Source organism: Tenrec ecaudatus, chromosome 16 (genome assembly GCF_050624435.1).
Source record: "Tenrec ecaudatus isolate mTenEca1 chromosome 16, mTenEca1.hap1, whole genome shotgun sequence".
Lineage (NCBI taxonomy): Eukaryota > Metazoa > Chordata > Mammalia > Afrosoricida > Tenrecidae > Tenrec > Tenrec ecaudatus.
The window spans coordinates 8,038,560-8,066,022 of record NC_134545.1 but is presented as its reverse complement, the minus strand read 5'-3'; the positions used below and the strand labels follow the sequence as shown (position 1 = coordinate 8,066,022).

The 27,463-nt window shown below is 58.4% G+C and overlaps 1 protein-coding gene across 2 annotated transcripts; it reads right to left on the bottom strand.

Annotated features, from left to right (window-relative positions):
• Positions 1-101: 101 nt before the first annotated feature.
• Positions 102-27,310, bottom strand: SH2B3 (SH2B adaptor protein 3). 2 transcript variants are annotated; one of them, XM_075533858.1, is made up of 8 exons: positions 27,176-27,310; positions 14,605-15,399; positions 3,542-3,643; positions 3,363-3,454; positions 3,195-3,286; positions 2,898-3,112; positions 2,653-2,824; positions 102-2,554 (listed from the first exon to the last, which is right to left on the bottom strand). In XM_075533858.1, exons 2-8 carry the CDS (start codon positions 15,370-15,372, stop codon positions 2,259-2,261), a joined length of 1,737 nt encoding a protein of 578 aa, XP_075389973.1. In that variant the 5' UTR covers positions 15,373-15,399; positions 27,176-27,310; the 3' UTR covers positions 102-2,258. The 2 variants fall into 2 exon arrangements, with proteins under 2 accessions (XP_075389973.1, XP_075389972.1); XM_075533857.1 differs by lacking the exon at positions 27,176-27,310 and adding an exon at positions 25,822-26,190.
• Positions 27,311-27,463: the final 153 nt, after the last annotated feature.

The window sequence follows — 27,463 nt, the reverse complement described above, 5'->3', positions numbered from 1 at the left end:
GGGTGCAGTTTCTGGTTGTGTGCACCCACCTCAAGACACCTGTCAGTGAGCAGGAGGGCTTGATAGAGGCCATTGTCAAAGAGCAAGGCATCAAATCAAGGTTCTGAAAAGTAGTTTTTAATTCACATAGAGCAATTTGTACACAATAGCAAAATTGGCATTTTTCAAGAATAAGTTACTCGTACAGTACATAAACAATACATTGAAGTCTGCCAGATACAATATCAGCCACCGTCTGTGTTGTCACGATGTGTCTGTCACTTGAGTCTTGGTTAGGGGCGGTGGAGAACCGTCTGGTCCCTCTGCCCTGGGGGAGTGGGGGTGCTGCTCCAGCTGACCTAGCCCAAAATGAAAGTGGGCAGGCGAGATTTCAGTTTCACCCTCAGGGCAGAGGCCAAGGCCTTGATTTTAGGTTAAGAAACTGGAGTAAAAATAGTGTTCTCTGGCCCAAGATTATAATGACTGCTATTTCTTCTTCCTACACGGTCCAGAAATGGTCAAAAGCAAGGCAGAAGATTTCTACCAGACAAAGCCGTATGGATTGCTGGTCTAGAATTGAAGGCAGGTTAGTCAACTTAATTCTTTGGTGCTGGTGACTTGTTAGTGTGAGGAGCTGACTGGGGTCAGAAGGAGGTGACAGTGCTGGGGGCTGGCCAGCATGCTTCTTCCCTGTCATAACATGAACCAGCAGGAGCCTGGCAGGGTGGGGAGAGTCCGGCATGGAGTGACTTAGTGGCTCGCCTCCTGCCGTGAGGGTTTTCTTTGTCAGGACATGTCTGAGCTGTGCTGGTGACAAGGACACGTTCAGGAAGGAAGGGGGCACATTTTCTTAGATACTTCAGCCGAGGGGGGTGGCATCCACTTCTGTGTGACAGGTTCGGAGCTTAAAGGCTTTGCAGCCAGTTTGCCTGGACCTACCACTGGAGGTGGCTGACAAGTGGCGCGCTGCCAGCGCCCTGGCTGCTGCTGCATGATGCGCTCTCATGGCCGGCCAGACTGCGAGAGCGAACCTCCTGGCCTCGTTTCTCCTCAGCCTTGGCAGAGGGAGAGTGCTTTTCCAGGCACTGCTCCTTTGGGCCATATGCTGTGGAGTAGCACTGTTTGGGACAATTATCCGACATGTAGGAAACAGACTGCCTCAGATCGGTCTGCTGTCACAGCACTAGGGCTTGTAGTTTTTAAAGTGATACATAAGAAACTGTGCACCCCTAAACAAATCCTCAGGAAGTTCTAGAAGTGGAAGTCTTGACTATAGTGGTGGTTGGGACTACAGGGTGTCTACAAACACTACGCTGTGCTAAACAACACCCGTTCCTAGAAGCGTCTCATCTGCAGCGAGCTGGGCAACTGGGCTGAGCTGCTGTCCCTTCCACACTAGTTATGGGAATGGTGTGCCGAGTGAAGGGTAGGTAGAGGTGGCGTGTACCCATTCCTTCAGCAACTGCGTCTGCAAGACACCCCAGCTCCTACCTGGGGGGGGGCAGGGTGGTCTTGTACTCAGAGGGAGGTTTCCACTTTGAACAGCCCAGACTACACACGTGGGGGTCAGTTTAATAAACCATAGAGGCTAGAGGTAAAGAGCTTACTAGAAGCTGGGGGGTGGGGTGGGGCATGACTCCTCCAATTAATTTAATTCTTACCATGAAGCTGCTAAAATCAGAATCCAGTTTTTTATTCATAAGGCACCAGGATGGAGCTGTCCCTTGCCACCCTGCCTGAATTTCCCCGAAAGGGTGACATCCATGCTTCGCTCCTCTTTGCACAAGAACAGGGGCCTGTCCTCAGGGTGCAGGAGAGATGAGCAAGCCAGTGTCTCAGCTGGGGCGGTGAGCCCCCTTCAGGGAGGGTTTGCATAGCTGTCTGGCTGCAGAGGTGGATCGCACAGGGGTTAGTTTAAACAGTGCAATGAATAAGCAACAGTTGAGTTTAGAAACCTGAATCCTTAGGGGGGAAAAATTAATCTGAGGTAAAATGTTTAAAAATCATTTTTGACCTTAGCTTGTCCAGCTTACAGAGCACTGTCCTAAAGCTGAGGAGAAGCAGGGCCAGGTGTGGTCCCCTGTGAGAGCCAGGTGAGAATCCAGGGCTGTTAGTGTTTTGGGCTTCCTGAGGACCGCAAGAGAACAGGTTTCCGCTGCAAGCACTAGGCCTCACCCTTCAGTGGCGGCTGTGAGGGGACCAGGACTCCATCTGTAAACGATGAAGGAGAAAGCCAGGTGGCAGTGGGACTCCTGGGGAGGCCCTGGGGCAGCTGCCCGTTAGAGGGGTGTGTACTGGTTGTCAACGGCCCGCAGGTGTCTCCGAGAGGACGCGTCCAGTTCGTAGTCTGAGTCTTGGGCCCGTGGTTCTGACCCCGGCTCCAGGAGCCGCAGGCTGTCGGCGAGCTCCTCGGGTGAAGGCACCCGGTGGAAGATCTGCTCGGGGGGTGAGGAGCGGCCGGGGGTCGTGTCAGGGATCGGACCCCAGGGACAGGCAGGGGAACCAAGGTGGAGAAGGCCCGGCTCTGAGTCCCAGCGGGGCAGGGAGAACGGGAACAGGACTGTGTGGCAGGAACCTAGACAGGAATGGACGAAGAAGACCCCTGTTAAGGTAAGTGACGGCCTGCCCACAGGCCTGTGTGCCCTGGGTCCACCAGCTTCCTTCCTGCCCCACCTGGTGGCTGGGTGACGACAACCACGTAGCTGGACAGGCGGACATCGCAGGCGGCACCACACTCGAGCGGGATGGGCGCGCGCTGGAAGTGGTGGAGCATGTGCAGCACGGAGGGGAATCGCAGGTGCTGCACTCGGCACTGGCCGCGCTCGCTCAGGGACAGGCGCAGGTGCTGCAGGAGACAGGCGCACACTCAGGACCGGACCCCTGCGGTGCCCAGCCTGGGGCCGCCCCGCCCGGCATACCTTGGCGATGCCCTGGAAGTTGAAGGTGAGCACGTACTCGCCGCGCCGGGTCTCACTCTGCCGCACCAGGAAGACACCATGGGCTGCGGGACCCTGCAGCTGGACCAGCTGGGCTGCCTTCACTCGAGAAATGGGGCCGTGGAACCAGGGGTAGCATGACAGGAAGTGGTCCGTTTTCTGACAGGCTGGGTCCAGCAGCCCCCCAGGAGAAGCACCTGGCAGGAAGGACAGGGGTGGTGGGGATGGTGCATGCCCTTCCCCCCCCTCAGGCCCCCAGGACAAAGGGTCAGCACTCACCTTGGTTGAGGGAGTCTGTGCTTCCCTCAGGGGAGCTGGCTTGGCAGGGGCCTGGAGCTGAGGGCACGGGCAGCTCACAGTCACTCTCGGGCCTGTCAGGGAAAAGGGGGTGAGGAATGGGCAGATGGGGGTGCACCTAGACTGGGACTGCTGGTGCCTGGGCCTCACCCTCTGCCAGCAGACTCCTGGAGCTCAGTCATCCATGCATTCAGCTGCTGTTCATCCCCCACCTCAAAGATGACATCTGTTCGATCCTTCACCTGGTGGGGCAGGGCAGCTTACAGGCTCTGTAACCAGGCTGGGGGGGTGGGCGTAGGAGGGTGGGCAGGGAGACCATGCCCACTCACCTTGAGCACAAAGGTGTAGAGGTTGTCGGGCATCTCCAGGCGGGTGCAGCGGCGGACCTCCTGAAGGCTGGAGCAGGCCGCCTGTAGTTTGGGCTTGGAGCTCTTGGGAAGAAAGGGGTGCTGGACTCAGTCACGACTAGCCCACACATACCTACTGCTCCCCACCACCACCAGAGGGCAAGCTGTGGCCTGGGGGCAGGAGGGATCCACCTCCTGGCCAAGACCACATTTCAGGAATGCACACAGGTAAAGAACTACTCAGATTCACTACTCAGATTCCCAGAGGCTGTGCTGGGACAAGTCCCCTGACACCTTTCCAGGTTTCTTGGGGGGGGGGGGGGAAGGGGTGGTGGCTACTGCCCTTTGCTGGAGCATGGTACCCACCCAATGTCTCCAATCTAGTTCCTGGCTTCCTCCTCCCAGCTTTTCCAGTGGGGGTGTAGGGAAAGTTGCTGGCCGGCCTCCCTCTCGGCTCTCCTTCCGGCCACCTGCCCTTCTTGTGAGAGCAGAGATTCACCAGAGAAGTGGCTGGCTGTGCTTTAACTGCCCACCACCCCACCCCAGCGGTCAGGAGTAAGTTCCCCTTTCTCATGCCACTTACTGCTCACACAACAGGGGCTGGACCCTGACACCACGCAGGGTGACCACAGGAAAGAGGGCTCAGCCCAACTGGGTCCCTCACACAACTGCCTGTGAGAAGGCAGGGAGGGGGCAGGGGCAAACAATAAAGCCCCCTGCTGAGCTCAGCTGTCTTGGGTTATTGGTGGCATGCCTCTCCTCACAGCGCTGGTCCTGGGACCCATACCTACCCTAATTCCTGGCTCCACAAAAGCAGGGCACAGAAAGTGGCTATAAATACCCCCTTTGACTTGGCCAGGCCGGCTGTACCCACAGGCTCCTGACCCCACCCCAAGTAGATTCAGAGAGAGGCTATCACCTTGGAGAAGCCAGGCTCCATAGGGCCTGTGATGACAGAAACTTAACAGCATATCCCAACAGAAGATGTCCCCTCCTCCCAAGAGCCCCCGTCCACCAAGTCCCAGTCAGCCCACTCTGGCACCCTCCTCAGTGTTGGTTTATCAGGCCGGGCCACCACTTCCTGGTAATGCCACTGCTTCCCCTGTTGCCAGCTGGGCTGTAGCTCTGCATGTGCCCACGTCCGGGTCCCCACCACCCCCCCCCCACTGCACTTGTAGGTGGACAGATGGGCGAGTGGTCCCAGCTGAGCCAGTGCCTGGAGCTGACCAGAGACCTGCTTCGGTCACTTGTTCTGTGAACTCATTTCCTCACCTAGAATATGGGGGCAAGCCTGATGCCACTTGAGCCCACAGAGAGCTCCCCCTCTGTTGTCAGTCCCAGAATCTCCCACTCCCACACAGAAGAGATGGGAAGTTTCCGGAAAGGCCGTAGGGTCAGTCAGCTTCCACTGTGTCCTGGCCATGGAGGGCCTCCCCAGAGTGAGAAAAAGGGACATTGTCAACAGACATTCCAATCAGCTGTTCCACACAGCCATCAGAATGGGGGTGCCCACCACCCCAAGTGACGATGAGAATAGGGCAAGCGCACACCTGCCTGTCCCTATCCAGGAGACCTGCTGTTGGGCATCATGAGCAGAAATGCCCAGAGCAGGGCTCTGTAGACAGGCTAGTGGTGCCTGCTCTGGTGGCAGAGCCCCCGACAGAATCAGTGACACAAAGCCCCTCTCAGAGACAGACAACTCCCCCCAACAGCCACAGCAACGGACACAAAGCCCCCTCTCAGACGCTGGAGCCACCTACTCTCAGGGACAGACACCCCCATACAGAGAGAGCCCCCCCCTTCCCCAGAGAGGAGGGGATGACACCACCACTGGTGCTTCCCAGCTGCAAAGCCTGATCCCACTGAGCGGGGGGTACCCCCACCTGCCTCCTTCGCCTGGATCAGCAGTTCTCAACCTATGGGAGGTCAAACGACTCTTTCACAGGGATCGCCTCCGATTCATAACAGCATCAATTACAGTGTTGGAAGTAGCAATGAAAATAATCTTATATGGTTGGGGGTGGGGGGTCAACACAACATGAACTGTATTAAAGGGTTGAGGCATTATTAGGGAGGTTGAGAACCACTGACCTAGAGGCACCTGACATTTCACAGGCCATGCCCCCCACCCTGACCAGGACCTGTGTGCCCTTTGATAAGTCAGGCCCCGGAGCTGGACACCCAGCAGTGTCCATCTATAGGCCCACCCCACTCAACCAGGAGGCCTCACTATGCATGTCCTGACCAAGGGTCAGGGCCCAGTCACTGCCTTCTGCAAACCAGCTGCCAAGAATCAGCCCACGCCCTGAACAACCACATCCTGGTCCCACCATCTCTACCACCACCATCACCCCCCTCCTCCCCAGGGATCAGCTTAACTAGCACCGCCTCCACCCACAAACACTGCACTAATGACCAGGCTGTGGCTAGCCTTCCAGATGGCTGGCCTCTCCCCTCCGCGAGAATTAAGGTTTACGTGTACAGGTGTGTGATGCCCAAGACGATGTCAGCAGGACAGGGCCCACGAATCTGGCAATCACACAAGGGCCTAGGAAAGTCTGAGCCTAGCTAATGTGGGCTGGAGCTAGGACTAAATGCCGTGACAACCCCAGCTCAGCATCTGTTCTGAGCCCTGGGAAAAGGTGGAAAGTTATGGTTGGTTTAGAAAGAGTGTGTCCCAGCCGCACCAGGAGCCTTGATGGTGGCCACCACTGGCCTTGGAGGAACGATGATGGCTGAGAGGGGTGAAAGCAGGCCCCACGGGGCCACCAGGGAGGCCGAGACTCGGGCATCTCCTGAGCTCCACTGTTAACACCTTATGGGACAAGCCTTCACAAGGCATGTACTGCTGTCAAAACACACACGACAGGAAGTCATTCCCTGCAGCTGCCAGGAGTAAGAATAAATGCCCGCTAGATTAAGGACCTGCCTCCAGCGTAGGGAAGGGCTTTCTTTCTAAGCCCCAAAAGCAAAGAATGAATCATGAAGACAAAGAAAGTGTCATGTGCACAGAAAGTTGGGTGTATAAACTGAAATGTCAAATGCTCTATCAAGAGTGCTTGAAAACCAACGAGAAAAAAGTATCCATGTCCCCGGAACTAGTCAGAATTCATACAGATAAGTAGTGAGGGCGGGGGGGGGGGGTGAGCAGAAGGGGGACTGAGTGCTCCCAGCTTGGGGGTTCTGTGTGGGTGCTGTGGCATTCTGAGCTGAGGTGCTGGTGGTTGCACAGCGAAGTGGACCCTGCACTTGCGCGAACCAGTTTTGAGAGAGAAATGTTGAGTTCTGCCCAGAATCAGGAAGGCCCAGATAACCAACTGCTGCTCCCCAAGAAAGTGGGAAGGCTTAAAAGACAATCCCACCACTGTGCAGACACACATACCTCCCATGATGGAGGAAGGGGCCCGCCCTCCTGGAAGGCTCTGGAACGTGTGAGAGTGGGAACTGTGTAGTCGATTCCGACTCCAAGCCTTCAGAATGGCCCAAGAGCCCACAGGAAGATGCTCAACTACCAGCTAATGGTTAAATCAAAACCACAGTGAGATATTGCAGCACCCACACTGAAAGAGCAAGGCAGGCGCATTGCCAACGCTGTGAGACAGCGCCCTCATCCACCGCTGGTGGGAATGTAACGCAGATGGAGCAGCCCTCCCCTCCAATGGCCATCCCACCTACTCCTAAGTGTGCGCCCACGTGAAACCAAGCCCAGTCTGTGTCCAGGCAAAACCTCGCACACAGGTGGTCGCAAGAACATTGTCCCCAAGAGCCACAAAGTGGTTGGCCAGGTGAGAGCTGGGGATCAACAAAAGGTGGCCCAGCCGCACAGCGAGAGGGCTCAGCCACAACCAGGCAGGAAGCCGGACACGTGTGGAGACACAGGCAGGCGAGCCCTGTGAACTCTGCTTAGTGCAAATAGCCGTGAATCCATTTAAGTGACATCCCAAAAGATCCAGCGAAAGCCAGTTAAAACACTGTCAGGGTCTGGGGGCAGGATGGAGATGGGGAAGACTGCTGGTGGTGTCCAGGTCCCTCTGTCAGATGACGGTATTCTGACAACAGACCACAGTGCTCGCTGCACCATCAATGCTGCCCTAATAAAGCTGCTCAGCGAGGCGCCTCAGAAGCCCGACCCCAGCCCCACCCCAGGCTAAGGACGAAGGGCCCAGGTCTCCAGGCAGCGCCGTCTATCTGCCGCAGCAGAAGGTCAGATCAGCGGCGGCTGGAGGAGGGGGTGGACGTGGTGGAAGCGAGAGAAAAGGACTCGGAAGAAGGATTCCAACGTTCAGAAAACCACTCAAGCCTAGCTAAGTCACAAGAGGGGGTGCAAAACAGCCGGGCGCTTTCCCAGGGGGTTCCCAGATGCTCCTGGAAGGTACATGCACACCAGGTGGGCCCTGCAACCAGATAAGGAAACAACACTGTCCTACCAACCGCCCACCAAATTGGAAACGCTGGTGCTCCAAGGGGGGACTGCAGGGGGTGGCTTCAAGGTAAACTTCCTATGGCTTCTCTTGTGGATGGTGTTGGCCACTGCACCATCGTTCAGGTGCACAATGCAGCGTCCTGCCTGTGACCACAAACACGGACAAGCGCGCCTGCTCCTTCGTCCCCATGCCACCCCCACTAACTGCTAACCACCCGTGGCCTCCCCATCTGGAAGGCATGTGGGACACACACCCCGAAACCCCCTTGGGTGGTGATCGGGGTTCTGTGCATGCTTCCCTCTGAGTGAATACAAAAGCCTAGAAGCTCGCACACGGCCCGCAGGGACTGGTTTCCTAGATTACACGGAGCTGACGGAGAGGAGCTGAACCCCAGCGCTGGGCCCATTCGTTTCCCTCGAGAGAGGCCAAGGTTCCAGCCGGCCTCCGAAGGAGGAGTCCCCAGGGGTCCAGGTGGCTGGTGCTGCCACCACCACTCCCATACACTGTCATGGGGGGGGAGGTGTCAAACTGAAGTGGAACAGTCGGCGGGGTCAGTGACCTCCTCCCCACTGCAGAGGGGAGATAGGACAGGGGGGCGGCGCCCTGAGAAGGAAGCTGAGGCGCCCCCCCTTTCCCATGGAGGGCTAGGTTCAGAGCTCTGAGACAGACCTCTGTCTCCGTGTACTGGTTTCCTTTTCCATTCACAAAGGAGTGGGTGGGGGATTTCCAGCTGCACCCAGGCCAGGCTGTGTGGGCGGGCGACCTGGCCATTGTCCACCGGGGAGGGTGCCCACCTTGTGCCCCTCGGGGGGAACACAGCACACCAGACCCACCCTAGGCTTGTTCATAGACTATTAAGCAAAAGTAGCTCATTGCCATGGAGTCGGTGCCCACACATAGCGACCCCATCAGGACAGGGCACACCACCTGTCAGCCATTATGGGGTGGAGAGGGGATGACACCCTGGTGAACCTGATGCCACTGGGCTCCACGCAGCTTTGGGTGAGTGTCTCAGCCTCTCAGTACCTTGAGCTGCTTCCCCTGTGGGGTGAGCATTCAAGGGCAGGGTGGGGATGGTGAAGGGGCTGTTGGGCATGCTCGGTGCTGAGTTCTGCCCGTGGCGGCACAGCAGCTCCAGCAGTCACCACCACTCAGGGCAGGCAGGTCTCTCTCCCAGAGCCCACTGCCTGACTCAAACCCAGGCCTGACCAAGTGTGGGTGGGCCCCTACCCCACCCACCCGCCCGGCCGCTTCCTGCCCACCCACCTCCCCCACCACTCCTGCCTGGAGAGGAAACCGCCAGGCCCCCACCGGATGTCCCTTTCTTTCTGCTTCCTCTTTCTCACACAGTGGGGGGCGGGGGGTGGGGAAGGATGGGACGCCCCACCAGACCACAAGCTCCGTCCACCTCACTGGACCTGGGAGCATCAGCCCTCAAGGATGCTGGGTGCCCACCAGGAGGAGACCTGCACAGCCTGGCCCGGTGCCCTCATCCACAGGAAGTGTACCTTTGGGGGCACTGACTTCATGCTCTCTGGCCCGGGCAGGGCCTGCTGGGTGCACAGCCCTGCCAAAGAGACAGGCAGGGACACTCAGCCTGGGGGCAGAGCAGGGCAGCTCTGAACCACTGCCCTCTATGGCTGGCTCACAAGTCACATCTATGCCCCATGCCTCACCGGCCCCTCCACCCACTCCTGAGGGATCCGAGGTCTCAGTGAGGGCCTCACTTGTGCATGACCCCAATGTGGGTGCTCTGGGTCCAAGTCCTACAGCCAGGGCCGTCAGTATCCCCATCTCTACAACGACGGTGCTAAGTAAGATGGCCTCAAGGAACCTGGCCTGGCAACACCAAGGGCAGGTTTTACAGACTTGGTCACTGCATGGCCTGGGGCAAGTCCTCCACCTCCCTCCCTGGCTCTTTGCGCATTTGTCCCGGGCTGCTGTGCCTGGTATGGAGAAACACCCCTAGTACATGCCTAACAGCAGCACCCCTACCCCAAACCCAGGCCCAGCTTCCTCTTGGCCCCTCCTGAGGCTGCAGGATCACTCAAGCCCTATCTGGGCTCAGTCAAGGAAGCCTGTCCTGCCCCTGCACCCCCCCAAGCAGGCTGAGTCTCCTCCCCACCCCACCCGCCCTCCCTCCCTTCCTAGGGCTCTACCCCTGCACCCACCCAGCAGGAGCTCAGGCAAAGCCAGGGGAGAACCAGCACAGCCACCCAGCATGGCCAGAGCCACCAATGTTATAAGTGAAACCAGAAATCTGGACTTGCATGGAGAGCTCTCCATCTTGTGTTTTCAATGTGGGCAACGAGTTCCACATTTGCTGTTGTGTTTCTTCAGCTGCTGTGTGAGACAGCCCAGCCTGGGGCTGGTGCTGAGAGCCAGCTCAAAGCAGATGGGTTGGGAGTGTGGGGTGGGGGACTGGGACCCCCTGGAGTCCTGCACCCAGTCCCCTCTGTTGCACCTCTCCCAGCCATGGCTGGGTCACCAAACTCCACCCCGAGTGCAACCTCAGAGTTTGAGTCTGGAATGGGGGGCGGGAGCACAGACAAGACAGGTCTGAGGGTCCTGACCTGTTGTTTGCAGCCCACCCCCACGGTTGGGGAGCCCAGCCCCCTCCAACACCCCCCCCCACCCTTAGTGTAAAGCCCGAAGTCCTGGCCCCAAGGTCCACCCCTCCCAGACCTCATCCCCCTTCCTCACTCCTAACCCTGGCAGGGCTGATGAGGGCACCACTCCCCTTGTCTGGCCCTTCCCCAGACACCTGCTCGGCCACAGAACAGGGACAAGACCCCGACTTCTCAAGGTGGCAGGCAGGCAGGCAGACAGACAGACATCTTAGATGTCGCTCCCAGCAAACCCGTCCTCCGGCCACAGCCTTCCTCGCCACCACCAGCATACCAGCCGAAGGAGACAATGTCCTCCAGGTGGGCACAGCTGGTGGAAGGTGTGGCTGGGGCCCACCTGGCCTGGCCTGAGGGCCTTCTCGGACAGGCTGTTCTGAGCTGTCTCTCCTTCTGTTTTTAAGGAGCGGCTCAGTCTCAGCCCTCACAGACACCCGCGGGGGTCACCAGGCAGCCGAACTCCAGGCAAGCCCACTTGGCTGTCCGAGGCCAGTGACCTTCCAGCTCAAACAGAGCAGAAACCCAGCCCACACCAAGTGCCCCACCACGGGAGCGCTGGCACGGACCCCCATCAGGGTTGCTCAGCTTGGGAGGGCCGCCCCGGGCCCCACAGCCTTCACTGGGCAGAGGGCAGGCTCAAGGCAGCAGCAGGTGGGATTGGTGCCGCCCAAGGCCGCAGAGACCCCCACCTCAACACCCGGAAGCCGGGAACTCTGCTCAGCCCATCCCCACTGTCTGACCCCTGGCCCCAGTTGTTTTTCAGAGCTGACACTCCCAGATAAGCCCGCGTGCTGGGGCCGACTCAGGTCTTGAGTGCCCAGAAGACAGTTGTTATCGGCGCTGTTCTAACAGCTTCCCGTTGTGTCTGGGTAAATGCCTGTTCCTCAGCCCCCTCACGCCATGTACTCTCCCTCCCGACCGCCCCCGCCCCGCTGTGGCAGCCCTCTTGGCCTCTTTTTAAACCATTCTTGGTAGGAAACCCACTAACTTCATCCCCACCTTGGGGCCTTGGCCCTCCCTGCTCCCTCTGCCCAGGAACTCTTCCTCAGGGAACACCTGGGCCCAAAGCAGCCATAGTTAAGAGCATGGGGCTGGCACGAAGATGGACACAGTGGCCAACAGAACCGAGTAGGAGGTCTAGAAACACCCCTCCCCATTCATATCAGCAAACCACGTTGGAACAATGGGGTGTGCGCCCACAAGAAGGCTTATGCTCTTGCCTCATACCATACACCTGATGGGCCACAGTCTGAACCAGGAAGGCCAGAATACTAACGATGATGAGCCTTCCGGAAGGGAGGAAGGCATGCCCCAGACAGTGCTGTGGAGGCAGTGTGCATAGACAGGACACACAAAGAATGGCCCCAACACAGGGGTGCTAGGACACTGGACTCTGAAAACTAATCACTGCGAGTCCACTCTGACTCATGGCGACCACGGCCGTCAGAGTGGAGCCGGGATCCACGGGCCTTTTGTGGCCAGGCTTTCAGAAAGTGATCGGCAGGACTTTCTTCTGAGACTCCTCTAGGTGGCTGGAACCTTGAAGGTGCCACTTGCAAAGTGCCCCTCACGGAACCCCTAGGGCAACGGAAGTGCATCCAGAATACAAACTCTATAAATCAGCTAAAAAGATGACAAAAGGCAACCCAACCGATAAAAACAGCAGTCACAGAGAAGTCACTGTCACGTCACTAGCCCCCTGGGAAGGCGGGGCCTGGGGTGTCACCCAGGAAACACACTGTTAAGGCCCCGAGGGAAACTAATTCAACAGGCACCCGGGTATGATGATGAGATTCGGTCCCAGTGGTGGGCAGGCAAGCCCGGGCCTCTGGCGCTGCCCCGCAGGGAACGTAGCTGCCCGTCAAGTTCAGTGTGCACGTGGCGTGGCGTCTGACCCACAGCAACACCTGTGCATCTGCCCACCTGAGCCAAGCACGTGGTGTCCCCAGCAAAAGCCAGTAACCCGTTTCTGGCCATCTTTGTTCTTCATCACCCCAAAGCAGAGACACCCCTCACTGAACGAGCAGTACCTCACACCTTTGAGTGAGTGAATGCTGGCCTGGCTACCAGTCTCCACAAAGACTGTGACCCCACAGGGCTGGGACCCCAACTGCTTTGCTCTCACGCTAGCACACAGGAGGACCGACCACAAAGCAAGACAGGCCTTGAGTGCCAGAGGGCTGGCCCTGTCACCTTTGCATGGATGAGCCCCGGTGGGGCAAGGCTGCCGTGGCCTTTCACCGGGTTCACCATGGTGACCACCACAAAGGAGAATGACATTCTTAAACGATCAAAGAAAATGAAACTGCGACCAAACCCCCACAAACGTGGGGGGGGGGTGCGGTGGAATTCCCCTGAATATATGATTCCCCTTGGCCACAGTCACTGGGTCGGGGTTCTCAGGGGGCCTGCACTAACCTGCCACTCGCCCACGTGACATCTGCATACAAATCAGAGTCTGTGGATGGTCCCAGGAACCCCGTACTCTGTCAAGGTCGTGGGAACCCGGGTCTTTCCCCAGAGACTTGAGAGCTATGCATGAGCACCTCCTAGAGGGGTCCTTGGGGAAACAGATGACAACCCCTCTCTGTGGGCGGGACTCTGTTGTGCTGTTCTTGTTGCCCTGTGGCCAGTTCTAACCTATGGCAGCCCTGTGCTCAGGCAAACCATCCCTAAAGGGCCTCTAAGGCTGGGAACTTTCAAAGGATAGCCAGGCCTTTCTTCCGAGATGCCTCTGGGCAGCTTAAATCACCAACCTTTTTGTCTGGTGATTGAGGGTTTAACCATTTGCACCACCCAAGAAAACAAAAATCCACTGCCATCAAATTGGTTCTGACTTAAGGAGCCCCTCTAGAGCAGTGGTTCTCAACCTTCCTAATGCTGTGACCCTTTAATACAGTTCCACGTGTTGTGGTGACCCCTCGAACCATAAGATTATTTTCGTTGCTGCTTCATCACTGTAATTTTCCAACTGTTATGAATCGGGCGACCCCTGTGAAAGGGGTCATGACCCACAGGATGAAAACCGCTGCTCTAAAGAGTTTCTGAAGCTGTCAATCTTTATGGGAGCAGACAGCCTCATCTTTTGGCTCAGGAGCACCTGGTGGGTTTTAACTACTGACCTAGCAGTTAGCACTCCAGTGGGTACCTGCGGGCACCCCCAGGGCTCCTAGAGGTGCCGTGCCCAAACAAACCCATCACCTGCCGTGGAGCTGACAGTGACTCATTGACTCCACAGGACAAAGCAGAACCGCACCACAGGCTGCCACACAGACTGCCACAGCTCGCTCCTGCAGAGCAGGGGGCGGGGCCCAGCTGTCAACCTTTCTGTCAGCAACCCAACAATTGCCCCTGAGTTGCTGTGACTGACGGGCTCCCGTAGGGCAGGGTGGCACTGCCCGTGAGGGTTTCTGAGGTTGTACTGCGCGTTTTAACTGCTCACCTTGTGGTTACTGCCCATGCCGCCACCGCCAAGGCTAATTAAATGCACTGCAGCAATGCAAAAACGTTAACATCAGGGACCCTGGGTGGCAGTGATGGAGGCTTGGTGGTGTAATGGGTTAAGCATTAGGCTGCTCACCTCCAAGTCAGCAGTTCAAACGCACTGGCAGCTCTAAGGAAGAAAGATGGTGCAGTTTGCACCCATAAAGAAGCCTATACGTTTCTATATTGCTGCACTGTTTACCTAAAAAACCCTAAAGAGTTAAAATAAATAAATAAGGTGGTGGGGAGCCCTGGTGGTGTAGTGGTTACTTGTTGGGCTTCCATCCACATAGTCAGCAGTTTGAAACCACCAGGAACGCTGTGGGTGAAAGACTGGGCTTTTTACCCCCTCACAACAGTTAAGTCTTGGAAACCCACAGAGGGGTCGCTATGAGTCAGCACAGACTCAGGGCGGTGAGGTTTTTGTTTTGCTTTCTCGCCCTCATCACTTTGTGGCCATGTGCCACACACAAGCCACAGGGTGCTCCAACAGCAGCCAGCTGGGGCAGCTCACCTTGGGGGGGTCGAAGAGCTCCAGCACCCGGTCCAGGCCACCGTCGGGGCCGCCCACGCGCCGCAGGGCCAGCCGCCCGCGCTGCCACCGCGCCCCGCTGTCCATAGAGGCCTCGTCGGCCAGGCTGTAGCGCAGCGCCACCTCCTTGACGGCTTCGGCTGGCGGCTCCCGGGCCGAGCTCCAGGGCAGGAGCTTCCGCGCCAGGCCGGGCCGGGCCGGGGCCTCGCCTGCCTCGCCGGCAGCACAGGCTCCGGGCACGCCAGGCAGCTCCCCGGCCGAGCGGCGGCGGAAGAAGTGGAGCAGGCTGCGGCGCAGGTGCTGCAGTGCGCAAGGTCCGGGCGGCCGCGGCGGGGCCAACTCTTCGGAGCTGCGCGCCTTGGGCAGACCGGGGCCGGCCGCGCGCGGGGGCGGCTCAGCAGGGCCTGCCTCGGCTTTAGCCGGGGGCCCGCGGCCCGTCTCCCGGTAGTCCCGCGCCGGCGGTGGGGGCGCGCGCCCCTCGCGCACCTCGCGGCAGAAGTAGCGCTGGAACAGGTCGGTGAATTGCAGCGAGACGAGCTCGGCGCGCAAGGGCGCGTGGTGCGGGTGGTCGCGGGCGAAGAGCCAGTACTGGCGGGCCAGTTCTCGAGCCGCGGCCACTGCATGCAACTCGCAGAACTCACTCCAGCCCCGTGGCGGCGAGGAGGCCGCGGGTGTGGCTGAGGACGGGGCGGCAGGGGGCGCGGCGGCGGAGGAGGAAGCTGAGGCAGGTTGCAGAGTGGGCCCGTTCATGGTGGAGACCTAGGGGGGTCGGCCAGGCTGAAATACACAAGGAGGGGGGCATAAGTGAGCACACAAGAAGCAAATGGCAACTTACAATAAGCCGTCAGCACATCGTGAAAACCAGATAAACAAAAAAACCTATAATCTCCAGTGCTGATGAAGATGCAGTAAAAACAGGCACTCCCTATAAGCTTGCTGGTAATGGAGACTAATTTGGCAAGATGGAGTGCAGATCCGATAGCTCCTTTTACAGTACTAAGTAATTCCACTCTTAAACTGTCACTAGGAAAAGTTAAATTCAAAACTGTAAGCAAACTCACTGCCATCCAGTCAATGCTGACTCATGTCGACCCTACAGGACAGGGAAGAACTGCCCTGGTGAGTTTCCTAGAAAGCCTCATCTGTCTCCCTTGAAGTGGCTGGTGGTTTCCAACTGCTGACTTTGCAGTTAGCAGCTGAATGCTAAACCACTACACCACCCGGGGCACTGTTCACCAGAAGGCGCCTGGTGAAACACATGAGAACTTGATGAGTATCTTCTGGAGGGGCTCGCTGAGCAGGTCACGGAGAGATGGTCAAGACAAGCTGATCGGTGAAAACCCAAACAGCTGAGCAATACAAACTACAGGTCTGCATATGTAAACAGGTACACCAAACTCAACTGCCAGTTTTCATGTGCACCGTGAACAACACAGAGCCCCCTGAAGCATGACAGGTCAGAGCAGAGCTGGGCGGTTAAGGCTGCCTGCTGACGCCATCCACCTTCACACGAGCCACAGCCTCGACTTTCTCCAGAGGAGCAGCTGGTGGGTGTGAACTGACAGCCTTGAGGTTAGTAGTCCAACGTTCAACCAGCAGCGCAACCAGGGCACCCTTTAAATGTGCACCAGTTTATTTAAATCTGGAAAAGCATGGTCTAGCGGGAGCAAAACCATCTGACTTCTGGGTAGGAGCCAGAACTGGGGTCTAGGGGAAAGCTGTGCCGGTCAGCAATGTCTCTCAAGAAAACTCTGTTAAGCACAAGGGCCTGGGGCCTGGGTTGAAATCCTAGCACTATCACTTATTAGAACATGAACCTGGGCAAGTCACTCAGTCTCAGTTTTCCCACCTATAAAATGGGCACCAGGATCCTGGCATTTCCAAAGACAGCTATATCCAGACCTCGAGAACTTCATGCAACAAAAGCCACTGCTGCTCAGGCAGGGGCCCAGGAAGGGGACACAGTCTGCAAGCTCGATGTTCCCTGCAAACTGGAGGTGCCAGTTCACCCACAGGTGCCTGGTGGAAAAGCCTGGCCCTCTGGGCCAAAGTCTCCTGGGACGTATTGAGGGGTTGCCAGCAGGCGGGCTGGACAGCCAGCTACTTTTAGTGTTACTGCTATTTAAATGTAATGAGCGCGTACTCTTGGCGTGTCAGTAAAACACCCAGATACGCATCTACGTGTAGAAGCAGTCTGGCACATACACCCAATGGGATCCTAAAATCAATGACAAACCATAAAGCACCGCCCGCACGGGTGGTGAGCCTGCAGCCATCACAAAAGCACAACTACTCTGAGACCACTGTGAGAAGGTCCACACAAGACCGACACTCACACCAAAGGGCACAGCCTGGAGGCTGCGGGGACAAGGTTGGGAAAAGAAAAGCACCAGGTCAAACGGGGTGAATGTCAGAGAGTAAGCCACAAGGGGGACAAGAGAAATTGAATGGGTGAAGGATCAACTTGTGGGCGGGGTTGATTAGCAGTTTAAACTGTTGAAGACTTAGTCATCTGAAATGTACATCCCCACCTAATTTTCAATTAGAAAGTGGAAATAAATCCAATAAATAAAATAAAAGGAAACATGTAACAAGGCTCCCAATGCGTATATTATCTGCAGTGTCTCAGGGTGGGTGAAGACCCTCAACTGCCCACCCAGTGGGGCTCCTACTCCTGGCCCACCCTCCCCGGTTCTTTTCCGGGCACAAGGCTATGCCCTTGGTGCAGGCTGGGGGGTGCCAGGCACTTTTCTTGCTTCCTGCTCAGCTTGGTCTTGCCTGGGACCCCTGCAGGACCTGGAGCAAGGACAAGTGAACAGCAGTCACCCACACTGGTCTGGGTGCAAACCCAGCTCCATCCATCATCTCACTGAACCCACCCCCAAACATGACTGAGGGTCTACTGGGTACAGCTTCTGCAAGGAGGTGCCCAGGTAGCACCATGCAAAGCACTGGGCTGCTGACTAAAAGGCCGGCTGTTTGAACCCAGCAGCCACTCACGGGGAGCGGAGGAGAGTAAATCTTCACGGGCCGCCCAGAGTCGAGAATGGACCAGAAGGCACACAGCAGTGGCCATCCTCTAAAGGCTGGCAGTTCAAACCTACCCAGAGGCTCCCCAGAAGGCAGGCCTCGCAAGCTGCTCCCAGAGCGTGACTGAGAAAGCCCCACAGGCTCTCACCTTTGGCACAGGGGACTGCCGTGAGTCAGGACAGCAATGCAATGCTGCTGCCCTGTCCTCCAGGTGCCCCTACCCCTACAAGCCCCCCACCACCTGTCGACCTATACGCCTGTTTCCTCTTTTGCCCCATAGGGGTCAGCACGACACGAACCTCAGCATACAGTGCCTCTGAAACTGCTTGAAGCAGAGATTTGAACCCAGAAGTTGGGGTGTGATCTCCGATACCCCACATCATCCAGCCCCCGTCAGTGACAAGGACCACCAGGGCTGCCCTGCCATCTCCAGGTGAGATGCCATGGGAGCCTCGGCACCAACCAGGAGTGCACCTGTTCCACAGTTGTTAGCACTTGGCACAGAGAGGGCAGTCTGCCGGGGCTGTGGGGCAGAGGACAGGGAGAGGGCCATGTGCCCAACTATCATGCTTGCTAAGACAGGAAAACCACCCCTCTGGCTGGAGGGGCGGGGGAGGGGGGGAAAGGAAGGGGAATGGGTCCTTGGGTTAACCCCGTGACCTCCCTACACCCTTTCCCATCCCCATGGGCTGGTGGTGCCCAGGGAGAACTCAGAACCCAGCCCTGGGCTCCTGTCCTGTCCAGCAGCCCTCTCAGGTCTGCCCTGTCCACCATGCTGGCTGCCCCAGGGGCTTCTCACGAGCCGGCCCCTTGCCTGCTGGGCCTGAATGTATCCAGCTCAATGGCAGAGAGCATCCATTAGGCAGTCCTTGAAACACTTTCATGAGCCACCAGTTTCCGACAAGGCCCTGGCATACAGCAGGAGCTCCAGAATGCTTGCTGAGCAGCCTGTAATGGTCAGCACTCTCCAGTGGCCACCTCTAGCAGGGCCAGCCTACTTTTGAGCACCCCAGGGGCCTCTGCCCACCCGTGCCAGAACTCCTACCAACCCCTGTATGTCAGCGACCCCAGGCCCCTCACCCAGGTCTAGACCCTGGCCGGAGCCTTCCTAAGAACAGCTGCACCCATGGGTGATGTGTTCACTGCCCTGGCTATAGCTGGGGCCTCCTCACGACGCCCTTCACCCAGCTTTCCCAGTCCCAAGTGCAGGATCCTGGACTGCTACCCAGCTCTGAATTCGACAGGCTCTCGCCGATCTGTAAAATACTCCCAAACCCATAGCAAAAACCACGGCCTTTCTTTTATTAAGGGCTTTTGTTGGGGTTTTCTATGCTACACTTTGCATGCAGGACAAGCGTGACCATTTCACAGAGCAGGAAAGAGGGCAACACAGTCACCCGGGGGCAGAGTTGAGATTATAACACAGCTCCTTCACCGCCATCGAGTCAAAAGGACAAGGGGAACTGGCACTATTGGTTTCTGAGGCTGATATATTTTTTTTTTAAGAGGCTGTAATTCTTTAAGGGAGCTGAAAGCCTCACCTTTTTCCTGTGGAGTGGCTGGCGGTTTTGAACTGCTGACCTCATGGGTTAGCAGCCTCTAAACTCGCTAAACGTGGTGATATTACCCATCCCCTCCGACCTGGGGCTTGTGCCTGCCCCCACCTCCACAACCTAGAGACATCTCCCTTCCTTCCTGGGCTCCAGAAACATTACTTGTATAAACTGACAACTTCCTGGGGTCGGACAGGGTGGTCTGACGCTCTCAACTCTGGTCAAAGACTTGGGGCCCTGAGGAAGTCAATGAGACTACTCTGGATGCCTCTGCATGGGGCAGCCAGGGCCCAGATGTGGGTTCCAGCCCTGTTTCTGGCACCCACTCACTCTGCAGTGTGGATGTGAGGGCTTCCCTCTCTGAGCCTCCGTGCTCTTATCTGTCAAATGGCCTGAAGGCATCCTCTTGACGCTGGCTGGATCCTCTCCTGTCTGCCAGCACTGGGGCTGCCAGCACTGGGGTGTGCCAGGCCTGCTCCCCAGGGGGAGTGGGTATCACGGGAGCCCTGACAAAAGGCCTTCTCAGGCAGGCCAGGCAGGAAATGGCCAGGCGGAGCATGGGGCAGCCAGCTGTGGCCAGGGAGAGGAGGGGGCTGTGCCAGGCAGGCATTCAGGCCAAAGGAAGGCAGCCCCTCCTTTCCAGGCCTCTGTTTATTGAGCACTTACTATGTGCCATGGGGCCCTGGTGGCATGATGGATTAAGTGTTGGGATGGGAACTCCTACACGGGAAGCTCTAACCTCCCAGCTGTTTCACCAGAGAGAGACTGGCGCAGTGTAAAGACAGTCTAGGAGACGCCACTGGGGAGGGGATCTTCTGGTTTGTCTGTGCCAGGCACAGGCTGGATTCTATGGGCAGCCTGGGACCAGGGGCTGAGACGTTCTCAGCTGCAGCAACTATGACCCAGGAAGATGCTGGGGGTGTGAGTGGGGAGGGCGAACTGGGATGTCTCTGTCCCCAGCCCCATTGGAGCTCTGTCTCCAAACAGGGGGTAGAGGGGGAGCAGCCAGGAGGGAACAGTCTTTCTGGGACCTCGGCAGGAGGGAGAGCAGAAGCTGCTCCCTGTAGCCTGGAAGGGGGTCTCCGGTATCCCCCAAAGTCCCACAGCTGGGTGAGGCACCAGAACAATGTCATGGGTACCCCACTAGAATCCCCAGACCCCTCCACCCACACAGGGATTCAGCTAATCCCACACCCCTCCAAGGACTCAGCTGGGGTAGGGGTGGGGGCCAGACAACATCCCAGGGTCCCAGAGTCTCCCCCAACCCCCACCCGGCACACCCACTCCAGGGAGCCCTCCAGCCTGCCAGTAGGAACATGTGAGGGCTGGAACAGCTGGGCACCTCATTCTCAGCCACCACCGCTAGCTAACTTACTGCAATTCAGGGACAGGAATGGGGGCTCTGGGTTTCCTTTTTCATGATCAGACGCGGGTGCAGAGAAGCCGTGGGGCTCCCACCTGCAGGACCAGGAGGATGGTTTTTCATGGAACTTAAAGACACTGTTTTAACCCCTTGACAGCGTACGGCAGCCACATGACTAATTCCAGATCCAAAATCAGAAGGGGAAACAAAAAAGAATCCTTACTGGGGAGGATGTTTTAAATTGTGGTAAATAAAATTAAGAGCAATTGATCTGATGATGCCAGCCTGGGGGATGGGGGGCTGAGTAACTCTGGGCAGGAAGCAATTATTAATTACACTCATAATAGTACATTGGAATTAAAGTTAAAATAAGCTGGTATGGACCTTATCCTCCCTTCCCCATCGACACCGTGCAGGAGGGACATCTTTAAGCACCCAGCTTCCACTGTTCTCCCCAGCTGAGGTTCAGAGAGAAGGCAGTTCACCACTGCAGGGGAGGGGTCTCCCCTCCCCCAGTGCACAGCTGTGTGGGAGGGAGCTGCCTCTTCCAGGGAGGCCACCAGGTAGCCTAGCACCAGCCACTGAAGGAGCTCAGAGCCCAGCCCAAGATGGCTTGAGGGTGGGGTGGGGGTGGGGTACTACTGCCCTGCACTGCCCTGCCAGGCCATTCCTGATGGAACGTAACAAAGGGGCTGCTGTGAGTGCTGTGTGCCCAGCTCTGGGGTCACCTGGTGCCCCAGGGACATTGTCAGGCAGCCCAGTAGGCCAGAACAAATGTCCTCCAGCTTGCTGTGCCCGGCACTGCACCAGCTAGGCTGCTGGGACCACTCCGTGCTGGGAAGTGCCGGTCAAGCCCCCAGGAGGGAAGCCTCTCCTGCATAACACCCACCCCAGCAGGGGGCCAGGCCAGCTTGAGAAGGGCGCCTCCCACTGCCCTACAGAGGATCTCCTAAGGTGGGGAGAAGGCTCCTCGTCAAAGGTCCTCTTTCCTGTCCAGTTCCCCCAGTGGGGCCCCCAGCAGCACCCATGAGTCAGCTCCCAGCTCAGCTGGGCACAGACTTCCTCCCTCCCAGTTCTCCCTGGGGACCAGTGTCCTGGGCAGCAGCGGCCTTCCCTCCCAACCCTCCCCCGCAGCTGACAGGGGGGGGGCGCACATCCGGATGGGCCCCCAGGGGCTCCAGGCCTGGCTCAAGAGGAAGCCCTCGGCTCGGCCCCCCCTGGCCGACCCCTGAGAGGGTGGCGTGGGAGGAAAAATCTTCCAGCCATCTGCTCAGCGGCTGGGTTTCCGGACAGGGTGGGGCCAGGGGGGGACGCCAGGAGAACCTGCTCTCTAAGAGAAGTGCCCCAGCCGCCCCCTCTTTCCCCCTTCTCTGCTGCATTGAGGACCCTCAAGTCCTCATTGAAAGAACACTGGCCAATCAGGCTACAGGAGCAAGGCTGTGGCCTTGGGCCTGTCCAATCCCCAGAGAACTCAGGCCCTGGCAGGCTGAGGGCTGGGGTGCAGGGCTCCTGGGTCCAATCAGGACTGACTCAGCGAGTGACCTCAGCTGAGTCACTTCCCCTGGGCAGCCTCAGTTTCTTCAGGGAGGGTGGGGAGGTGGGAATGGAGCCTGCTGTGAGTGCACCGGACGGACTGCATGCAAATCTCCCAGACAGCCAGCTTCCTCCCCTGTCACATGGAGGCCGTTGTCTGCACCCCTGTCCCCACAGATGTGCTCTCCTTGGGGTCACCGAGGCCCCCTTTCCCAGGAAACGTGGGCATTCGAAACAGCTGTTCAGAATCTCCTGGCGGTTCTTCTCCAGGACCTACCCTACCGTGAGGGGTGTATTTCCCCCATGCCCTCGGGAAGAGGATCGAGCTCAGAGACCCTGAAGCTCACACAGACATGGTCCTGACAGCCAGCCCGGCTCAAGTCCTTGCATTGTGCCAGGCACCTGACCACCCCGCTGGGTTCTCCAAAGAGAAGTAGAGGCTCCACAGGCCCCACCTTCTCCTCTGGGCAAGGGCGGTTGGTTAGCTCTTCACGGCACCCTCACCCAGGCCCACGGCAGCTCTTGAACGCACTGCTCGCTGCCATAGAGTCGATGCCAACTCATTGCAAGCTTATAGGGCAGGATAAAACTGCTCTGTGCGTTTCTGAGCTAACTTCTTGGGAGTAGAAAGACCTGTGTCTTGCAGAGCTGCTGGGGGTTTTGAACTGCTGACCTTGTGGATCGCAGTCCAATGCATAACCACTGCACCACCAGAGTTCTCTGCAGCTGCAGCAGCAGCACCAGCAGCCCACGAAAACAACTGCTCAACTCTTGCACAGACACCAACTACATTGGCTCAGAGAGGTTAAGTGGTCAATACAGGGGCTGACAGTGATGTTACAAAGACCCTCAAGAAGGGGGTGCCATCCCTGCTGGGCCCCCAAGGAGCCCCCTCAGAGCCCCAGCATGCTCGGGGAGGGGCCCCTCCAAGTGCCAACACCCCCACTTTTCCATACCCCTCTTACTCTTGCCCTGAACCCCTAGAGGTGGGGTGCATTTGAGGTGGTATAGCTGGACCCAGATCTCTGAGGGTCCCCACGGGCTGGCATGCTCTGCTGTGGGGCCACCCAGCAGCTGCCTGTCCCAGTCTGCCACCGTTATCTGCAGCTGTTGGTTCTATAGCCTTGGATTTGTTCTGGAAAGGTCTATCAGAGAGGGCACAAGTCCAAAGTTTAGGAGATCGAGGAGTCAGGGAGAAAACAAGGAAGAAACAGCACACCACCACAGTAAGAGCAACCGATCCTAATAATCCTATGGCAGCCATTATCACGCACATTTGGCAGAGAGGAAACTGAGGCCTGGTGAGTAAGGGCCTCACCTCACTCTTCAGTACTCGCTGCTGGTACTCCAGGCCCACTGACAAGGAACATTCCACAGCGACTATCACGCCATCGTCCCTGTCCCCCAGTCAACTAAACGGCCAGCGAGTCGATGCCAACTTAGAGACCCTATAGGACAGAGTACAACTGCTCTTGTGAGTTTACGAGACTGTAACCGTTTATGGGGATAGAAAGCCTGGTCTTTCTCCCTCAGAGCGGCTGGTGGTTCCAAACTGCCAATCTTCCTGATCACAGGCCAACTCATAACCTCTGTGGCCCAGGGCTCCTAGAATCACTGACTTACACAGGTAGAAAAGAGTCCTTGTAGGACAGTGGTCAGGCATCAGCTGCCTAAAACAGATCCGGAGCCCTGGTGGCATAATGGTTTATGTGCTGGGCTGCTAGCTCTGAGGTTGGCAGTTCAAAACCACCAATAACTCTGCTTTCTACTCCTGCCAAGAGTTAGTTTTAGAAACCCACAGGGACAGTTCTACCAGGTTCGATAGGGAGTGCAAAGAGTCAGAATTGACTGGATGGCAGTGAATTTGGTTTCTTGGTTTTGTCAAAAAGGTCAGGGTTCCAGCCCACCAGTTGCTCTGGGAGAAAGAGGTGACTGCTTCCGTGGAGATGACAGCCTGGGAAACCCCATGGTGTGGACCTGCTTGGTCCTGGTCAGGTGTAACTAGTCGGTATCACTTGGGCACCCAAAGGTTTGATTGGAGAAGTGCCTGGTCAAGTGTATGTTTGGTTACATGTTTATTTGCACAGTAAAAAGAAAAGATTAAAGGAATAATCTCCATCACCTGTCCTTGGACCTAGTCTCTGTGCCAGGCTCATTACAACTCCACCACACACTGCTGCAACTCTGTTTTACAAAGAGGGAAACTGAGGCTCAAGCTGGTCACATTAACCAAGCCCTCCACTAGAAAGAGGTTGGTTGAGATTCACACTCAGGCCTCCAGAACCCTCCTGAGCCATTGCTGAGCCCTGCAGCCCTCAGACCCCAGTTGCTGATCCTGCAGGCAAGGCCCTACATACAACCAGTTGAGGCTCATAGAGGACTTGGAAGTTCTAGGAATGTTCACCCTTTGGCTCAGAAGGCTTTCTCCCCGCTACACCCCAGGGGGTTGTGGGAAAAGGCAAAGCCAGAGCATGTTAAAAACCGGTCCAAGTTCCCCCAGGGCCCTGGCCTCTGTCCCCTGACCCCAGCCAGCCCAGGAAGCCTCTCTGCCTCCCTCAGGGCTGGGTCTCCAGCCTCTCCAGATCCCTGGGAGGCTTGTGAGCCGCTTCCGCTCCCACCACCGGGTCAGGGATGGGAAATCCGGACCCGGAGAGCCTTTGTCCCTTGAGGCGCTGCGCGGTGGCGGGGCTGGAAATGGGGGCCCCAGGATGAAATGAAATGGCCCGAGGACCAGGAGCTGGGGGCTATTGGGGATGCTCCTCTCAGCTCTCAGCCACTCCTCCTCCAAAGGTGGCCCTTGGCCCTCTGCCCTGGAGCCCCCGCCCGATTTCACTTCCTCCCACGCCAAGCCCCTCCCGGGGGCCCCCAGCTGCAGGCAGTGACCTCCTCACCTACATCAACGCGGCCAGGGTAAAGGGAAGAGAAACGAGAGAAAGAGGAAACGAAAGAAAAAAAGGAGCGGACAAGCAGGCATGCCCTCAGCCCAGTTCCTCAAATGTAGCCTCCCCCCAAAAAAGCCCCCAAGGCCTGAGGGACGGAAGGGGGGCTGCGCGCGGCAGACTTTCGAGGTCTCAGAAATACCCTGAAGCGCTGACCACAGTGGGGAGGGGGCGAAGGGAGCGAGGAAAGGAGATTCCCTAAGAATCCCAGGTCGCATTCTGAGGGCCCAGCCCAAGGAGACCCCGGCTTTGCGTCCTTTAAAGCGTGGCGAACCTTCATATCTGGCAGTAGGGACACCTGGCCTGACTCAACCCACAGGCCAGAGTGGGGAAAGGGGCTTCCAGCATCAGGCCACTACCCTCTGAGCCACATGGCTTGTCCTGGGGGAGCGGGGAGGGGCCTGCAGCAGCTCTCCCTCGAAGGGCCCCCCCACCCCCGTTCTCAGTTTGACTACTTTCACTTTCCAAGGTATCAAGTGACCCTCGACCCCTCCTTACCAGGCACGAGTCGAGGGCAGTGCTGTCCTTGGGGGCAGGGAGACTTTATAGGTGGCCAGTCCCCGCCCCGCCTCCCTCAGCTACCCCAGCACCTCCCAACACGTGTGTAGGTGGGGTGCCGCAGGAGCCGAGGAAGGGGCCCCCTACACACACACCCCCTCGGCCGCCAGCTGCAGGCAATACAGAGGGCTGCTGTGGAGGTGCGCAGAGGCTGAGAGGACCTGGCTCCAGGCCTCCTCTCCCCACTTTGAAGCCCTCCCAGCGCCGGGAGGGGCGAGCTTACCTGAGAGAGAGGGGGTCCGGGCCTGGCCGGCCCATGGCGTCGCGCGCCCCCGGCCGCCCAAAGTCCGAGGGGGCGGGCGGGCCCCCGCCCCGGGCGCGTCCTCTCCCGCGCGCCGGCGGCTCGCTCGCGGCTCGCTCGCACGGGCTCAGGCAGGAAACCCGGGCTCGGAAAATGGCCAGCGTCTCATCATTTCCGCTGCCAGCGCATGACAGTTGCGGGAGGATGCGCCCCCGGGCCGCCGCCGACGAAACTTTGCTGCCGCCGCCGTCGCCCCCGCGGGCCGCGACAGTCCGGGCGGGCGGCCGGGCGGAGGCGGTGGCCCGAGCCCATGCCGCCCCGCGCCGTTATGTAAAGAGGAAGCGCGGCTGGAGCGCAGCGCCACGGGAGGGCGGCCGCGGGGGCGGGGTGGGGGCGGGACCACCGCGGGCCCCGCCTCAGCACGCCCGCCTGCAGGAGACTCGGCCAGAGGGGCGGGCACGACGCGGACGCTGGGGGCGGGGTCATGTTAGGCCCCGCCCATTCACTTGACTCCTCCCCCGCTGGCGCCCCGAGCGGCAATCCGGCGAGGGGCGGGGCCTTTCCAAGCCCCGCCCACAGCTTGCCCTCCCATTTCGCTGCGAGAGACGGCCAGGGAGGGGTGGGGGTGCCTCCCGCCGAGGGGTGGAACCCGGAGAAGGGCGTGGTCTACAGGCCGAGTGGCTTGACCTGGAGGGGGCGCGCCTGCCCACTCCCTCCGCTAGGCCTTATCGCCGAGCGCCCGGGCGTCAGTGCAATAGCTGCGGCCACTTTCATCATCGCCGAGAGCGAGCCCAGCCCCACCTGGCCCCAACTCGGCAAGGCCGGCAACTCGGGCTCCGCATTCCCAGCCTCTGCTCCGACCACGTCGCCGCCCCTGTACACCACCTGTGCCCGAAACTCCGACTCCAGGAGGGCTGCAGATTCCTCCCAAAGCCCTCCCGGATCACTGGCCGCCATGCCTTCTGACCCTCCCACTCTCTATCCCTGGCTGCTTTCGGGGCACGAAGGAAGAAAGGTCCTGGCTATCGGCTTTCGTTAAAATTACAGCAGAAGGGACCCTGTAGCACACTGACGCCAGGGCAACGAACAACAAAAACAGCAAACTCTGCCTTGGGAGGCGGCAGGCTGACAGCGGGGGAACCCCTAGTCCGCTCCAGGTTGCTCTCGGCCGGCCGCTCCCCGGCACCCGGGAGGGCGGGGACGTCCGCCCTCCTCCCCTCCCCCTACAGGAAGCCAGTCGCCCACGCCCCCGGCTTGGAGGGGCCACCTCACCCTTTCCTAGACAGCGAGGTACGGCTCCCTCCATTCCCCGACCTGGCCAAACCCTCCTCCGTACCTCAATGTCCTCCACTGTGAAGTGGGAAGAACAGGCCCCCGCCCGCGGGGTGGCTCTGGGAGTGAAATGAGTTCTGCTGGTGAAGCAGTTCGGGCCGGCCCAGGAAGCCCGACGAGAGTGTTTGATAAACAGGCCCTTCCTCCAGCAGCTGCAGGAAGGGATTCCCCCAAAAGGTGGGAGTTTCCTGATTCCACCTGCACGGGGGGTGGGGGAGGGGGGCTGGGAGGCTCCCATGACCTTGAAGGAGCCTCCGCGAAGCGTCGGAGATAAAGATACACTGAATCCCTG

Bases quoted from the DNA above. Each gene is read 5' to 3' on its own strand.
- SH2B3 (XM_075533858.1), bottom strand. From the start codon at position 15,372: ATGAACGGGCCCACTCTGCAACCTGCCTCAGCTTCCTCCTCCGCCGCC. The intron at 3,644-14,604 runs GTGAGCTGCCCC...TTTCTTCCCAAG, and splicing joins AGCTCTTCGACCCCCCCAAG to AGCTCCAAGCCCAAACTACA. The intron at 3,455-3,541 runs GTGAGTGGGCAT...CTGCCCCACCAG, and splicing joins TCTACACCTTTGTGCTCAAG to GTGAAGGATCGAACAGATGT.